The 14,097-nt window shown below is 38.2% G+C and overlaps 1 protein-coding gene across 1 annotated transcript in view; it reads right to left on the reverse strand.

Moving 5' to 3' along the window:
* Positions 1-14,097, reverse strand: part of col7a1l (collagen type VII alpha 1-like) — a 50,757-nt gene that overhangs the window by 16,536 nt on the left and 20,124 nt on the right. Inside the window, exons 21-70 of the mRNA XM_029495699.1 lie at positions 13,748-14,032; positions 13,489-13,628; positions 12,915-13,038; positions 12,333-12,476; positions 12,020-12,207; positions 11,452-11,532; positions 11,277-11,294; positions 11,161-11,187; positions 10,988-11,053; positions 10,572-10,652; positions 10,448-10,474; positions 10,231-10,275; positions 10,032-10,106; positions 9,847-9,942; positions 9,702-9,728; positions 9,515-9,568; positions 9,267-9,338; positions 9,122-9,181; positions 8,904-8,939; positions 8,775-8,819; positions 8,549-8,584; positions 8,326-8,370; positions 7,569-7,640; positions 7,458-7,490; positions 6,164-6,235; positions 6,004-6,063; positions 5,858-5,893; positions 5,571-5,651; positions 5,253-5,288; positions 5,071-5,115; positions 4,454-4,525; positions 4,227-4,262; positions 3,947-3,973; positions 3,675-3,713; positions 3,525-3,587; positions 3,062-3,100; positions 2,924-2,977; positions 2,781-2,813; positions 2,208-2,273; positions 1,937-1,981; positions 1,756-1,791; positions 1,647-1,673; positions 1,487-1,558; positions 1,242-1,304; positions 1,009-1,026; positions 870-905; positions 756-794; positions 636-671; positions 416-550; positions 139-237 (exon numbers count right to left, since the gene is read on the reverse strand). Of these exons, the coding sequence (XP_029351559.1) occupies positions 139-237; positions 416-550; positions 636-671; positions 756-794; positions 870-905; positions 1,009-1,026; positions 1,242-1,304; positions 1,487-1,558; positions 1,647-1,673; positions 1,756-1,791; positions 1,937-1,981; positions 2,208-2,273; positions 2,781-2,813; positions 2,924-2,977; positions 3,062-3,100; positions 3,525-3,587; positions 3,675-3,713; positions 3,947-3,973; positions 4,227-4,262; positions 4,454-4,525; positions 5,071-5,115; positions 5,253-5,288; positions 5,571-5,651; positions 5,858-5,893; positions 6,004-6,063; positions 6,164-6,235; positions 7,458-7,490; positions 7,569-7,640; positions 8,326-8,370; positions 8,549-8,584; positions 8,775-8,819; positions 8,904-8,939; positions 9,122-9,181; positions 9,267-9,338; positions 9,515-9,568; positions 9,702-9,728; positions 9,847-9,942; positions 10,032-10,106; positions 10,231-10,275; positions 10,448-10,474; positions 10,572-10,652; positions 10,988-11,053; positions 11,161-11,187; positions 11,277-11,294; positions 11,452-11,532; positions 12,020-12,207; positions 12,333-12,476; positions 12,915-13,038; positions 13,489-13,628; positions 13,748-14,032 (3,242 nt within the window). The remainder of the gene's footprint in view (positions 1-138; positions 238-415; positions 551-635; positions 672-755; positions 795-869; positions 906-1,008; positions 1,027-1,241; positions 1,305-1,486; positions 1,559-1,646; positions 1,674-1,755; positions 1,792-1,936; positions 1,982-2,207; positions 2,274-2,780; positions 2,814-2,923; positions 2,978-3,061; positions 3,101-3,524; positions 3,588-3,674; positions 3,714-3,946; positions 3,974-4,226; positions 4,263-4,453; positions 4,526-5,070; positions 5,116-5,252; positions 5,289-5,570; positions 5,652-5,857; positions 5,894-6,003; positions 6,064-6,163; positions 6,236-7,457; positions 7,491-7,568; positions 7,641-8,325; positions 8,371-8,548; positions 8,585-8,774; positions 8,820-8,903; positions 8,940-9,121; positions 9,182-9,266; positions 9,339-9,514; positions 9,569-9,701; positions 9,729-9,846; positions 9,943-10,031; positions 10,107-10,230; positions 10,276-10,447; positions 10,475-10,571; positions 10,653-10,987; positions 11,054-11,160; positions 11,188-11,276; positions 11,295-11,451; positions 11,533-12,019; positions 12,208-12,332; positions 12,477-12,914; positions 13,039-13,488; positions 13,629-13,747; positions 14,033-14,097) is intronic.

The raw sequence follows: 14,097 nt of genomic DNA on the forward strand, positions 1-14,097 counted from the left end.
TCTTAAAGGTGACAACTTCAGATAAGCCCTCATGGGTGTCTGCCTCACCTGCACATATTTCAGTTTTAATTCATTAATCTTTTCTGTCTTTTATTTTATAAATCTGAAAATAAACATAAACATCCTGATGTTACTTACAATTGGCAGAGACACTGGAAACTGGCCATCTAAATCTGGGTCTTCGGTGGTGTTCAGATCTGGTGGTGGCTGGTCGGTGAGGTCAAACTTCACTGAATTCTGTGGAGATGACACGAATGATTCACTGTGACAGCCTGTGTCTCTGTTGCATTGGGTGCAGTATGACACGTGCGTCAAATCCTCATGTAGATGTGAAAAGGCGGGGACGATCTTTAATTCTGTATATTCCTCAGCATATGGATTTACCTCTTGCTATTTATGGACTCTGTTTACGTACCGTGTACTCAGCGATGATGTTGGATGTGTGCGTTTCTGTGCTCTCTTTTGTTCTCTTGGTGGTGCCGAGTACTTGAAGCAGCTCTTCTATGCCATCCTGCAGCAGCCTGTCAATCAAAGCCTTCAGCAACGGGAGCTGAAAAAAAGGTTTTATCCAGAAAGTCAATTATTATCATTTCTGTCAGTTTCAAAGATTGCACAGTATCACACTCAAAGCTCACCTTTATGCCGTAGGCTTCAAACATTATTTCAATGTCCTAAAGAAGAGAAAAATGTTGCTCAAAGACTTACAATGCAAAATGTATGTCCGAGTGGAGGGATTACCGCAGCCTTGTACTCACCTTCATCAAAATCACATTTCCAGGAGTTCCAGCATCACCCTTTGAAAAAAATTATGTTAACAGAGTGAAATTCATGTGCATTTTAATATAGATATAGATGTTTTTGAGCATTACCTTTTCTCCTTTCAAACCGTGTTCTCCTTTATCACCCTGAAAAAATATGGGAACTAATGAGCAACAAAAATATAATTTAATATCATTATTGTTATTTTTTTAAACACTGCTTTATTACAAACTCCTATTACCATCTTACCTTCATCCCAGGTGAACCCTAAACACAAAGAAAAAGACAACAGAACATGTCAGAGTGCATGACTGGTGGCAGACAATGGCACAGCGCTTTGCAGCCCACAACAAATCATCATCAATGAATGATGACTCAAATGCCATGCAGGCAAAATATCAATTATGCCATAGCTGAAATGATGTGCCATTATTCATGAGCTATAAATACGTAGAAACGTGGAGAATAAGCATCAAACTCACAGTTGCCCCTGGAGGACCCATTGGGATTGGAAATGCTTGTCTAAGTTCGTCAATGGTGGCACCCTGCGAGTGTATCCGTGTAATTGTAAGCGATGTATTTCAATTATTGTTTTTTCAAAAACAATAATAGATTTTATAATTATTAAATAAGATATAAACACTTCGCTGAATCTGCTGTTATAATTTCGATAGAGAAATATCATGCAGTTCATTCAGTAATCAGGAGATGCAGGTGTTGCTTTTACCTCTGTAGTGACAAGAACTTGCCTACCAGGCAAACCTGGAGGTCCAGGTTCCCCCTTACCACCATCTTTACCCTACGAAACAAAACAAAAAATGTGAACCAGTGGACGCCTCAATTTTCCTCACGAAGATAATATTTTTAAAAACCTCAAAACCACTTACATCTGCACCTGCATCTCCCTTGTGTCCCTGCAAATGGGAGGAAAGTTAACATGTATATTCAAATATAGGTAAAGATATTTTTCGGCTGGTAACAATATATTTTCAGGACCTTTTGCCCGTCATCTCCTTTTGGTCCCCTTTCACCCTGTGAAATGAAAACACATCCTTTTTTTCAACTCTTTACCTGAATTTAGCTCAAATATCAGTCAAAGTAAAGTGCACATTAAGTAACAATGCAGCAGTTATCACATGCTCCAGTGCTTAAATTGTTAGATTAAAATGTTCCTCACGTCTTTTCCTGCCAGGCCCCTCTTCCCATCAATGCCAGGTTTCCCCTGTAGAGCAGAGAAAAAAAAAAAACAAAAAACCAAACAACCCCTCAATTGCTGGAATTTCTTTTTCCAAATTGATGATGATTATAGCAGAAAAACAGAAAGCTCAAGCTAATTACATGCCTGAAACATTAATATATAATGTTATATTGGCTTGAATGCTGACTGGAGTAATAACTGTCACCATTAGAATCATAAGGAGGACGCCAACATTCATGATTATACTCACCGGAGTTCCTGGTAAACCAGGCATGCCTGCAATGCCAAACCGGCCTTGGTCTCCCTTTTCTCCCCTCTGCTCACATGCACATGTATGGGCACACGTACAAAACACATAACAATTAGTAGAAAGAAAATGTGAAGATGACTTGAAGCTAAGGAATAACAACATTCAAAAGCCCCATCCAAGACAATAACAATTATATCTAAATTAAATATGGATATACAATGTGCTACCTAACACAAAGATACACATACAACACATACAACACAAATATGTTGAAATTCACGAGGCCTTGATCCTCTTTCAACTCCTTAATCAGTTGATTGATAAAGCAGCTTTCCACGTGAGTTCATGACTGTATATGAACAGTACAAGTGCATAAAGTAAATAGCACTTTTGATGCTCTTTCTGATATGATACTCAGCACTTAGTTGATAGGTGTGGTATTTAGCACTGAGACTATATCCATACTGTTCACTTAGTATGCCACTAAGTTAGCCACTTTGGATAAAAGCATCTGCCAAATGAGTACATTTAATGTAAAAGAATACTGCTGAGAATAAATACTGGTGCACTCACTGGTCCAGGCTCACCCTTTTGTCCCTCTTCTCCCTACAGTTATTAAAAAATATCATGTGAGCAAGATTTAAGATGATTTCAAGCACAATGCCATTCAGTGAATATATTTGAAGATGGATGCCTCTTATTTATTTATTTGTAACCTTGAGTCCTGGTTTTCCTGGTAAACCATCAAGTCCATCTCTCCCAGAACCACCCTGCAAAACACACACATTCCTAAATCAACACATGTACATTACTTTGGACAAAAGTACCTGCCGCATAGATAGATTCTCACATACCAGAGACTGCCCTGGTAATCCTGGTTTACCTTCTGGACCCTGCAGAGAGACAGACAGACAGACAGAGAGAGAGAGAGTGATTGATATTGATGATGATAGTCTAGCTCCAAAAGGATTTTAAATCAAGGAACAATTATTTTTCATTATTCATGAATCAAATGCATCTTCTCAGTAAAAGTTAACTTATTTGTCATTTAAACTGGTAAAATGTCTGCAATTGTGTTATTTTGTCTTTCTGCCAGTCCAAATCCCAAATATATTAAATTATTATTATTATTATAGGAAAAAGGAAAAATACATTGTCACATTTGAGAAGCTGGAGCCACAGGATGTTGGGTATATTTGTTAAAAAAAAAAACATAGCAAAGGAAGATAACTGTCGCAGATATTAGTAAAAAAGAGGAGACGTCTCAATAACCAGAATTTTATGTTTGTTGCCTTTGATATGCATGTTACTACTCACTCTTGGTCCAGTGAGACCTGTTTCTCCTCTCAAACCAGGCTGCCCAGGCTCTCCTGGTTCACCCTGAAGGAGATTAGAGGGGAGTAAATTTAATTCCCTAATAAAAAAAAAAACTGAACAAAATACACTGATGTGATAAGTGTTTGCTACCTTAATCACCCTGGTCAATATATTGCTGTCTCCAAGAAGCTGGGGCAACAAACCCCCCCCCCCCAAAAAAAACAAACAAACAAACAAACAAACAAACAAACAAAAGTTAACTTGTTCATTGTTGCAACAACTGAGTTGAAAGGACATACATTGAAGCTTTTATTGAAGAATTGTGTTTTTCTTTTTTTGATGATCTTTGTTGAACAATTCCAATTTCAAACTTGACTAAGCTGATGAGAAATTGTGAGAAATTATAATAAAGATTTGTTTACTTGGGTTCCCGGAGGCCCAGGTTTTCCCTTTGTGGTGACGATACCATGATCAAAGGAAGAGCAAAAGAGAACACAGAAAACACACTGATTAACAAACTCCATATTCGCAACACAAAGAGAAAAATAGTAGGGTCACTGAAGGGTGGCACACAGTAAAAGCCAAAGTTAATTAGTGAATACACTGAAACAAAAACCCAACGACGATATGTGATCAGTAGGCAGTCAGCCAGAAGAAAATAAACATGCTTATCAATGAGAGAGATGGTGGACACAAACATACTGGCTCTCCTTTGTCACCCTTCTTTCCATCAGTACCCTTCAAAAAAAAAAAAAAAGAAGAAATTAAAATTGCAGTAACTCAGTTTCATTTATTCTACAAAACATTGCACTTCCCTTTACAAATATTTAGCAGCAGTAGAGTAGTTCAAAAGAGAAATGCACAGAGAACCAAGTGAAAGTGATTTTTGAAGTCTCTCTCAGGGTTTTGGCTTATTTCAAAGAACTTACAGGCAGTCCTGATGACCCAGAATCTCCCTTCTCTCCTGGGTCCCCTGGCCGTCCTGGTAGTCCCAGCGGACCCTGATCATCCATAAGAATGAAATTGAAAAGCACAGAGCTTTGCATTATGTTTTTACCGTAGATACAAAAATAAATATGCAGGATGAAATGTCGCAATGAACGAATGTGCGTATAATTGCAGCTTGATTGCCACTCAGTGGGGGGTCCCAACTCACAGGAGAGCCTGTAAAGTTTTGTTGAAACATAAAATGACAAGGCGACTAAGATTATCCAGGGTTACAGCTGTCAAAATGACTGGGACTTAAAATTATTAAAAAAAAAATAATAAAATAAAAAAATAAATAGGCAACACAGAGTGAATCACACGATAGCATAGCCTTTTTATGAGAGTATGTTGCAACTCATGCCACAAAGTCTTGCTGTACTGTTCTTTGGCTGACTATCTGCACCATGTAATGTGCAGATTTCCAATTTGTTACACACATTTTCAGATGCTGTTTGATATGATGCAGATAGTGATTAGAAGCATATGTTTTTGAAAGATTATTTTTCAAATGAAATTTCTTGATAACATCTTTTATTTTTGAAAAACACCCAAGAAATACCCTGATTCCTCTGTCTCCAGGCTCTCCGGGTGGTCCTTGTTCACCCTGTGAAAGACAACACCACTTTAAGTTAAATCTTTAATCTTTATTATTTAATGCTTGACAGGACTGTATTAAATATAAGTTATTCTTTATCCAGTTTACACCAAAAACATGACTAAATGTTCAGACACTGTTTGTACCTTAAGTCCTTGTTCTCCCTTTGTTCCTGCTGCACCCTGAAGACAACACCAACAGTAACTGTCACAATATTACCATGGAAATATTCATCTATCTCTGCGGTTTAATAATATTTAAATATAGGCATGTATTCACTTTAACTCTACAAATGTAATCAGTACAATTTGGCATGTTCCTGAGCTGTCATGTTTTATTGTGTACCATAAGCTCTCTGCAGATGATGTAATGTTTTCCATAAACCCTTCTAAGAAATATACAGCAGATCTGAATTGTACTGAAATTTGTATCATTACTGGAGCAACCACACAGGATTTACTTACATCTTTACCTCTTAATCCTGGTTCGCCAGGATTGCCTGGTAACCCTATATTCCCTTTGTCACCTTTAAAGCCATCCTGTCCCTGGACAAACAAATTGGCAACATTAACAAGCTCAGTCTGAATTTTTTAAGGAAGTTTGTAGTTGACTTTCCTTAAAATAATAAATATATTTGTTTTTTAGGTAAAATGTTTAGCAGCACATTTGCCTTTTTTGGACACCTGAAAAATACAAGCCTTATTTTTCAGACTATTAGTGACCAGGTGACCATTTTTCTGTTTTCACTTACCTTTGGTCCTGGTTTTCCAGACAAACCAACATTTCCCTGTGAAAGACAAAACAATCAACATTTGCTCTCTGCAACTCTATTATACAAACTAGCAGGTCATTATATTGTAGGTATATTATGTGTTATTTCACATTTTCTACACTCACCCTCTCGCCATTCTCTCCTTTTGGTCCCTGTTGTCCTGGTATCCCAAAACCAGGACTGCCCTACAAATATCAAAATAAACTGTATCCAAACTGTGATTCACATCAGTGAGTCAAGGATGACTGAATGCAATTATGATTTACAGCAATTCTCACTATTAACCTTTTCGCCTTTGTCTCCTTGTTCACCTTTTTTTCCCTGTGGGCCAGTAGGGCCGACTGGACCAATGTCTCCCTGGCAGAAAATATACACATGCACATAAAATCAATTATTGACTGTTCACCAAGCTAAATTATCAAAACAAATCTTTGTACTTTAGGTGGTACCCTGTGGACTAAGATTAAAGAGGTTCCAATCAATGACGCATTCAGTCCCACTGCAAAAGCTAATGAGAGAAAATGTTAATTGTGTTTGATAAGCAGACCCAGAGGAGTGAGTCTGAGTGTGCAAAAATACCTCCAACAATTAATTAACTATTTCAACAGAACAAACAAGAGAATCACTTCCCCTTGGCCATTATTTTAAGCTAGTTAAAAAAAATACAGTCATAAAAATGTGATACGCAGGACAAAGTTTAATAAGTGAGACTGTCACCTGATTGTGTCACTAGCTTAAATTTCTCAGAGAAAATTTAAGAGTTTCTGAGAAAATGTGTAGTTTCCAACTTCATATGGCCGAAACTGTCTAAATATGGCCTAAGTGACGATTTCTCAAATACGTCCATGATGCGTGTTGTGTTTGAGCTGTTTGTGATGAAATCGCCTGAGATGGAAGTTGCAAGGTCTGAACAAGCCCTCAGTAGCCAGAAGAGAACACATTTCTAAGTTTTAATTATAATTTAATGTGGGCAAAGCTCCTCTGGTTGTAGGAGTACTCTGACTGGCACGACTGAATTCAGTAGGATATAATGAATATTTATATAATGAAAGGTATTGACTGGTATTCCATTCATTTACAGCACAAAAACACAAAATAGTTGATAGTCAAGTGAAAAAAATTTTTAAATGGATTAACGTCAAAGGAAATTTGAAAATCCACATCTATCTGACATAACTGGGTAAACTCTTACTGCAGATGAAGATCATATCATGTGAGCAAAAGCTAAAATGCTGTTTTGTCAGCTGCTGTTTTCATGGTCAGGCATGGACTTAATATTTAAGGCATAAAAAGCTTGTAAACAACATCAACCATTACCAGGTATACAGTTCTGGATGTTTCATATGACATTTCTGTGTTGCTCTTTGCTTTTTCTGCCTTTTCATCAGCAAAATTGTAGGTAAAACAAAATGACGCTGTAAGACTGTGGACATGTCATAGCTCTCAGAGCAAACATGCAAGTTAATGATGGTGCACACTGGCACATGAACATTTTTAAATGGATAAGTAAAAGTAAAAAAAACAAAACAAAACAAAACAAACAAACAAACAAAAAAAAAAAAAAAAAGTGATTACTTACCCTGGTGCCCTTCTTTCCAGTTGGACCAAGTATCTGTTGTGAAGTGAAAAAAAAGCTAAGTATCAAGTGATTCCTTTTAGCAAGATGAAATGAGTGAATAAGTGTTCTTACTCCCTTGGCGGGATCTCCAGGTGGCCCTCTTGGACCCTGATCTCCTTTTGTTCCTATTGGCCCTGTGAATCCCTAAAAAAAAACAAAAAACAAACAAACATGGTGAGGTAAAGTATTTCACTTATGTTATTGATAGCGATGATCTATTATGGCCTCACTTATAATCACAGTGCTATCACCAACACTTCCAAAGTGAAACTTTTCAACCTGAAATAATGAAAACCATTACAAAAGAGAGGAAGGAGGCTCTCATGACGCATGTTGTGTGATAATCTCCCCCAAAGAACTGAGCGGTCTGAAATTAAAAATCAGTGAAGCGGGGAAAAATGGCTCATTTGCTAAAGACATTCATTGAGGTCTGACAATTCTGCTAACAATTGTAGGTAATCACCAGCATCTCTTGATTCTATAAACCAGAACAAAATGGCTGCCTCATTTATTCATTTTTCCATCTCGACGTCTATGTGGAGACATTAGAAAACAGTCATTAAATAGTGTATTGCTAAGATTTTCTGGTTCGTCACAAGCTTGTCACAGCCAGTCCAAGATGACTATAATGCAACTGCCTCAGACTTTCTCTGTGATCAAATAAGAAAGTGGATTTTATATTCTCTGGTAAGTCCGTGGAAATAGTTGTGCAGGCAGTATGCATGTTTTTATCTGGAATTTTTTGTCTTAGCATCACAAATGGCTGAAATGTGTACGTATGCATGTTTTCAAATTAGTCCAGTTTCTAGAAAATGAAATTCTCTCTTACCGTCGGTCCTTGTGCTCCTGTTGGTCCAATCTCTCCTCGATCTCCCTAAAAAGAAAGAAAGAAAAAAAAAAAAAAAGATGAACAGACATGCATGAACACATTCACAATTACTTGGGTAATGCAATTGTTATTGTATCCATTCAATAGAATCTTGGCTGATCATCTTTCTTTTTATCATGTAAATTATAAGGAAAATATTTTTATGAGGCAGGTATGAACTCACCTTGTGCCCTTGTTCCCCTTTAAATCCCTTCTTTCCCTGCAAGAACAAATAAATCACTGCTTCTTAATCCTTTCATGCTGACTCTTATACAATATTCAGTCTCAGTAAAATAGATGAGGCTTCACATCATTAGGCTAAACTGTAATTAATTCACATGAATTTGAGTGTATAACATTGCGAAACTCATTGCTGGTTATTGAAGTGAAGGTAATGATAAAGTGCACACCCGAGGTCCAATGATTCCTTGGATACCCTGTTCTCCTCGGTCACCCTTAAAAGATGAAATACATAATTACATGATTATTACATAATAATTATTTATTTACAGCTTCATGTTTGAATTCCTCGTTGGTACCTTTGGGCCAACTGGTCCTGTTAAGCCAATATTTCCCTGCAAAAACAAGCAAACAAAAAATAAATAAAAACACAGGATGCTGTGATCCAAAGGGATGATTGATTCCACAGAAGGAAGCCTTGGCTCTGATGAATGATCTGTAGCTTTTATTTCTCTTACTGAAATGATAATACTGCATTTGTTATTGATTTTTCTCTTTAAAATTGATTGTGATATACCTTCTCTCCTGGCTCGCCACGAAGACCTTGAATACCTTGTATGCCAATTCCTTCTTCACCCTGAATAAAATAAAAACGTTTAATTAGCTCAGATCTACTGTGTTTTACATATTCATGCTTTTTAGTCATCCACGGCTGAAGTTACCTTCTGTCCTTTCTGACCTGGCAATCCTGGTACCCCATCTATGCCAATGGGACCAGGCAAACCTGCAATACCCTACAGAAGTTGGCATATATGTGTGTTTATGTGTGTGCGTGTGTCACAGTTCATGCATCAGAAACAGCAAGAGAAAAATAAAAATGACAGAAGAGAAGAAATGAAAATCATTTTATTAAAATGCAAACTTCCACTGACACCTGTAATAACTTTATCTTTAACAACCATGTACTTACATCTTGTCCCGGTTCTCCTTTGTCTCCTTTCAAGCCCTGCTTCCCACGTAACCCCTTTTAAAAATAAAGAAGTCATTATCAGATGGGCCCATATGTGAGAGGCACTGTAGCTGAACTGTACATTATAGTCAGTATCAGCAATTGTTCTTGAAAACTAATAAACTGATAAAACAGCCTTCACACTTACTTTTGCTCCCTGCTCTCCTAGATCTCCCTGCATAGTTCAAATAAAACATTCACTAAAATTTCATATTGAATACTGTGAATTGTATTGAAACTGTATTATGTAATATGGCAGCACATTAATATGAAACAGCATTTTTTTATGTTACCTTGACAGATAATCCCGGTGACCCTTGAGGTCCTGGCTGGCCAGGCAGGCCTGGAGCTCCATTGACCCCTGGTACACCAGGAGGTCCTTGGGGACCCTGTTGAGTGCAATGAATTATGATTAATTTTTATAATTAGCTCAGCTGAAAATCTCCTAATGTGTGTTTTTTTTTTTCCCTTTACTCACTGAAGATCCTGGCTCTCCTTTTCGTCCAGGGACAAAATTAGCATCTGCACCAGCTATCACATATCCAGGCTCTCCCTGTGATCAAACATAAACAAATATTTAAGAGAGACATTTATCTGCTCATTGCAACCAAGTAGCATAAACAGGCAACAGTCTACATTACACACAGCATTAAATGCTCAGGGTGGGTTTAACTTACTCTCTCGCCTCTTTGTCCTTTTGGACCAGTGAGTCCAGGAGGACCCTGCCATGGACAGAGATGAGAAATTAATGATAAATAAAAACACTGAGACAAATTCAGAACTCTGATAGCTCTGAAAAGATATCAGCCTTCATTTCAAGAGACCTCTTTACATGCATGCACACACACACAACGTGCAGAGAGGAAAAACTCTTATTTTTACTTTTGATCTTACCAAGTCACCTGGGATTCCTGGAGAGCCCTGAAAAAAAGCAATCAATCAAATCTCAAATCTCACAATCAAATATTTATGAAATAATCTTTGAGCAGAAAATCTTGTTTTTTATGAATTTAGTTACCCGTTGCCCAGCGGAGCCTGGGGGTCCAGTTCTGCCTGGTCGACCAGGCAAGCCAGGAACACCGTCTGTTCCTGGAGGACCCTGATGAGTTAAAACATTGTGGTTATTATTTTTCCAGACTGTGTGAAGAGAGAAAAGAACATTTTCTGGTTTAAGGTATGATTAACAGTAAATATAGATGTGGATTATGATGACATTTCTAAATTCTTATTTTTTCCTCATCAGTATTTCTATCTGTTCATTTTCTCTATCCAGTTCCCACTAAAAGTAACAGAAATTTATCATAATAATGGACCAAAGGTTTTTTAAAATTTTTGGTTAGGTCATTTTTTTAAGCTCCAGACAACAAACAAGGAGAGCATTTCCAACAAGTGATCATTAATGCTGATAATGATATTATGTGCGCATGTTCCTACCCGCTCTCCTTTCTCTCCTTTGGAAGAGGTGAAAGGATCAAACTGTCCTGGGCTTTGCCTGAACCTCTAAAGGTACAGAAGAGACAAATTGATGATAAAGGCATTTATCAATTCATTTAACAATCCAGGGGGAAAATGTGTGAGGAGCCAAGGACTCAACAGACTTCACATACCAGCCCTCCAAGACCAACACCATCCCCCTGAAAGAAAGAGTAAGAAGACTAAAATGTGGCATTTTTACATGGGTGTATGATTACATTTTATGTTTAACATATTTTAATTGTCTCACCTTTTCACCCTTTTGGCCCTGAGAACATATATGATAAATATAATTAACAGCCAGTTATCAGTGAAGGGAAGAAGTTATGAAACAAATTTTGGCATAGACAAGAAACACTGTGTTGCCACTTCTGACTGGCAAAAAGCAACAACAACAGTTGTTAGTTAGTTAGTGAAGCACCAACCTTCACACACTGGGATGGGCAAGGACCCTGAGGCTTAAGGAGCTCCTCTGGGTCTTCGGTTGGAGTGTCCAGCTGAGCGAACTGAAATTGGAAATGAGAAAAGGGAGGGACTGCATCATGGCCTGGTCAACTGACACATAAGAGTACAGTAGCATAGAAAGCAGTCTAATAAATCTGCATTCATTTCAGCTACAGTCACACTCGGCGTTGCTCTCACGCCGAAAACTGCTTAGGTGTTTCCTCCCGACTCTTTGTGTGGGGATTAAAACTGTGATTGTATTTATATTGATGCATACATGAGTACTTTGTACACCAAAACAATCTCCAGAGGTCCTTAGGGGTGACCTCGATTTTACATTTACTGCTGTAGGGACATTAACTTTACGTGTGCAGATTTAATTACTACTAATTACATTCCAATCACCTCCCACACTCTGGGGCTGTTTGGAATTGAAAGCATGAATATAATGTGTAGTTAAACAGTCTGATTGAACAACTGCATCTGCATGAAATAAAAAAGAACATAATGATGCAGATAGATAATAGTTTTTTGTTGTTTCTTTCTTACCTCATCGTTTAATTTAAACTCAGAGAGGAGCTCCTCACTACAGATGCTGTTTATAAATTCTCTCTCAATCGAAGGAAAGTCATCAAAGGTTGGTGAGAAGAAGAGATTCTTGTAGGTGGTGGGGGCTGCTATTTTATTCAGTTCATCTGTGTCTGCATTAGAAACTCCAATTGCCAAAACACTGACACCTACAGAGAGAGACAGATTAAAAACATGATACCTTAATGCATGCAGTGCTCTTCTCTATCCATTCAGACAACCTTTGGACAGAGTAAAAGTCCAGACTATTTGGGGGTTAGAAGGAGTGACAGACCAAGAGCACGGGCAACCCTGGAGGGTGGCACCACATTATCCTGGGCCCTGCCATCTGTAATCAGGACCAGAACATGGGCCACATCTGGCCTCATCCCCAGAGACTCCTGGAAGAGTTCCTGCAGAACGTAGCTGATGCCTTTTCCTGAGGATATACAAAAGATCGGCTGAAATTAGTAGTCTGTCAATGATTTTTATTAGAAATTGATTGTTTCATTTATGTAAAACATGTTCTGAATGCAGCTTCTCTTGTGCAAATATGCTGCTTTTCTCAGTTCTTTTCTGAGGTTTATTGTGTTATCCAATGTTTGCCAATATCCAGCAAACTCATTGAGAAATACAAATTAAGTTGAACTCTGTGTTCTTTGTGCAAGTTTTATTTATTTATTTTACATGTGACTTGCACAGGACACATTTTCTCTTAAATATTATCTGATATGAAACTTGCTGTCAGCACTCACTAATAAGCATTTCAGTATTTGGTATTCTCTGTCTACCATGTGTGGGGTATGAAGGTGTGAAAGGCTATGATATGAATACCACAAGCTTTATGAGAATCATGTGCCATCTGAGCACCACCAACCTGTTCTGGTGTTGCCCCCTGTGTAGCGTAGTGCTCTGAGTGCCCTAAGTACAGAGTTTCTGTCTTTGAAGTCACTCAGGCGGAATTCAATTCGAGGCTCATCGCTGTAGTGGACCACAGCTATCTGAAAAGAAGTCGATGGGGAAAAATACACATCAGCACAACATCATCATCTTCACAATGAAATGATTTAACAATGAATGTGATGAAACTTTAGATTGTGATTGCCCCCCCCCCCCAAAAAAAAAAAACCCTTGTTACTGCACATGAAATCCATCTTCCTTATTCCTTGTGACCACTCATTGCTTATGCTCTGAGATATTTGTGTGTTCTTTCTGCCAGTGTTTCAGTGACTTGATACCAAGTTGGTGGGAATAAAAAGCACATTTTGGATGTAAAGCAGCCATTATTTCATATTTCACATCACAGTAATATTCTGCAATTTGCAATTGTTCTGTTACTCTAAACTCCCAAAGCAACAAAGATTATACAGAGTGCAGTTCAATCCATTTGAAGCTACAATATTAAACTAGTATAAATGAATACAAATACTGTTTTAATGAGAAGAACTTACCTGTGTAGCCTGAGGACCAATGACAGGGAAATAAGTCACCACTCGGAATATGAAGTCTTTCATTTTCATGAAGTTATTGGCACCAATGCTGGAGGACTCATCCACTAAGAATACTATGTCCGCTATGGTCCTACCACAAACTGCCAAAACACAAATATGCAAACCATAAACACACATTCACCACCTAATGTGCACAGACAATGATGTGCTTCATTATAAACGTTAATGATAAAAGCAGCTGGTTATCTTCCTGAAATACCTGGTCGTGGTGGACCTGTCGTCTCTGGACTCATTGTGGTTAATCGAAGAGGGGTGACTGCTGCTGTTTTGGCTTCAGTGGTACTTGGCTGCCCTGGAGACTTTTTGGCAGCTGTGGTTGGAATTCGTGGCACAGCAGTGGGGTGCCGGGTGGTCCTGGCTGCTGTGTGAGTGATGGTGGTTTTGGTCATGGTGGCATTCTGTGAGCCAGTCGTGATATGAGGAGAAACAGGAGCTGCTGTGGCTGGCACAGACTGGACTTTTACCACCGGAGGATCTTCTCCCACTGAGATGCACAGAGCGATAACATGTCAACAACAACAAAACAAAAAAACTCCACACATTCAAACA

Source organism: Echeneis naucrates, chromosome 23 (genome assembly GCF_900963305.1).
Source record: "Echeneis naucrates chromosome 23, fEcheNa1.1, whole genome shotgun sequence".
Lineage (NCBI taxonomy): Eukaryota > Metazoa > Chordata > Actinopteri > Carangiformes > Echeneidae > Echeneis > Echeneis naucrates.